The sequence below is a fragment of the Aureococcus anophagefferens genome, assembly GCF_000186865.1.
Source record: "Aureococcus anophagefferens unplaced genomic scaffold AURANscaffold_38, whole genome shotgun sequence".
Lineage (NCBI taxonomy): Eukaryota > Pelagophyceae > Pelagomonadales > Pelagomonadaceae > Aureococcus > Aureococcus anophagefferens.
The window spans coordinates 50767-52725 of record NW_008705595.1 but is presented as its reverse complement, the minus strand read 5'-3'; the positions used below and the strand labels follow the sequence as shown (position 1 = coordinate 52725).

Below are 1959 nucleotides of genomic sequence, written 5' to 3'. Positions count from 1 at the left end.
CACTCTTAAGACAAGGTCATCTTAAGTTCTAAGCCTGAGGGAGGTTTAATACGAAGTCAGAGTTGCGCTATGGTTTCGGAGGTCCCGTTTTCTGATGATCGGGCTACGATTTAATCTAAGAGCGACCTGCGCGGTCCCCGTACTGCCAGATGGCGCATGATTTAATATGCCATCATCGTGTTTTTGGACCAACCATGGCCATTGAAAAACAGAATCATGCAGTCAAGGTATCTTCTGCGACCACGGTTTTCTGGGCGTCCGATGCAGCGGTTCCAGGACTTGGCGCGGCGCTCGGTCTGTGGACCATGCCGCGCCTCGGGCCCGACTGCGAGTCGCTCGGGAAAGACCACCGGTCGATGGCGAGCAACTTGGTTCGCGTCGGGGCAGCCCGTGGATGACGAGAACGGCCGTTAACGATGGTGGGCGACCGACGAGGGGCCCAACTTAGTTCCAGAGGTCGAGCGGTGCGCTAGACCCTGGGTAAGCCACCCCTGGAATGTTTTCCCGGAGGTCTCTGCTTAGCACTGGCGCACCGAACGTCTCATTCATTGCGCGGTGAGCACCGTGTCACCCGCGGCGCCGCGCGCCCGTCGGAGGCGCTGAGATGATCTCGATCAAATCGACTCGAGCCGAGGAGCTGTCGCGAGAGCATCTGGTGGCCCCCATGACGAACGATTCCCGACGCTCTGTGGCTCGAAAGCGACCCGAAATTGGGTCGGGGGACGCTGCCGAGCCTCACTGCACCCCCTGAAGCTGCCCGTTTGCGCCACCTCGCAATCGTTTGGATGTCGCGTCTTCGCAGGTGCCTCGCCCACATGTTTGCGGACCTCGAAGCCACTGGGATCGTTGCACGTCCCTTCATATTCGCGGAGCTCTGGACGTCCAACAGTTCACCAAGCATCTCGTCGGTCGAGCGCAGCGATGCGGAGATGCGATGCGGACCGGGCTGTCGAGGTATCGTTGTCGTCAATGTTGACGAAATTCAATGGCTATGGTTGATTTAAAATGGAATTAAATCGGCGCGCAGGTTGCCGGCGCCGGCCAGCCTCCGGCGTCCCTTCTAGCCGACGTAGATTAAATAATCCAGCGCGACGGCGTTGTGATTATTTCGCAGGGACATCGGCGTCGGCAGATCGATTTGTCTCCCCTTCGTTCCCTAGTCTATTAGCCTGTTATGAGGGTAGAAATCTTTCTATCTCTCTATTGGGGCAATGCAATCTGAAATCGATTGGCGTATCCGGGTATCCATGATCCTCTGGTGACCAGCTAGCCGCCAATCAAAATTGTGGCAATTTTTCCGTGTCATGGGACGGCGGGGTAAAAAAAAGAAGGAAAAAAAAAGAAAAAAATGAGGCGCCGAAGGCGCCGAAGGCGCCGACAGGCGCCGGAGCGCGCGACGCGGGCGGAGCTCGACAATCCAACAGCATGCGGCACCGCGCCGGCGACTCGGAAGAGAGCCCTGCCCTACTCGAGGCCTTACTCGGAGGTCCCCCACGTCCCGGCGTCCTGGGTGGCGCCCTGCGGCTAACGGCCGCAGCCGCGGGTTCTCGCGGACGGCGCCGCCGGCGCGTGGAGCGCGTCGGTTCTCATGGTAGTTATGTGCGTTACTCTGGGTCGGCTTGCGGCGCTCCGCGCGCGGTCGCGGCGCCGGCGGCTCGCCGCGCGGGGCCTTGGCGCGTGGCGGCGGCGCTGGGAGGCGCTCCACCGCGGCGCGGCGCCGGCGCTCGGCCGCTGGTGGAAGGCGCGCGTCGCCGACGTCGAGGGCCCCGCGGCCGCGGCGGACGTCGCGGCCGATCCGGCGCCTCCGCCACGTCGCGCCGGCTCCGCGCGGCGCGCTCCGCACGTGGCGCGCGGCCGCGGCGGCGTCCGCGGCCGCGGCCGCGGACGGGCGGCGCTCAGGAGCCGCGTCGCCGCCTGGCGGCGGCGCGCGGCCGCCGCGCGGTCGCGGCGCGCGGCCGC

At 64.0% G+C, this 1959-nt stretch overlaps 1 protein-coding gene across 1 annotated transcript in view; it reads left to right on the top strand.

Annotated features, from left to right (window-relative positions):
* Positions 1–1425: 1425 nt before the first annotated feature.
* AURANDRAFT_72559 (hypothetical protein) overlaps positions 1426–1959 on the top strand; it is a gene marked incomplete at both ends in the record, with an annotated part of 4189 nt that continues 3655 nt past the window's right edge. Inside the window, one exon of the mRNA XM_009042856.1 lies at positions 1426–1599. Within this exon, the coding sequence (XP_009041104.1) occupies positions 1426–1599 (174 nt within the window). The remainder of the gene's footprint in view (positions 1600–1959) is intronic.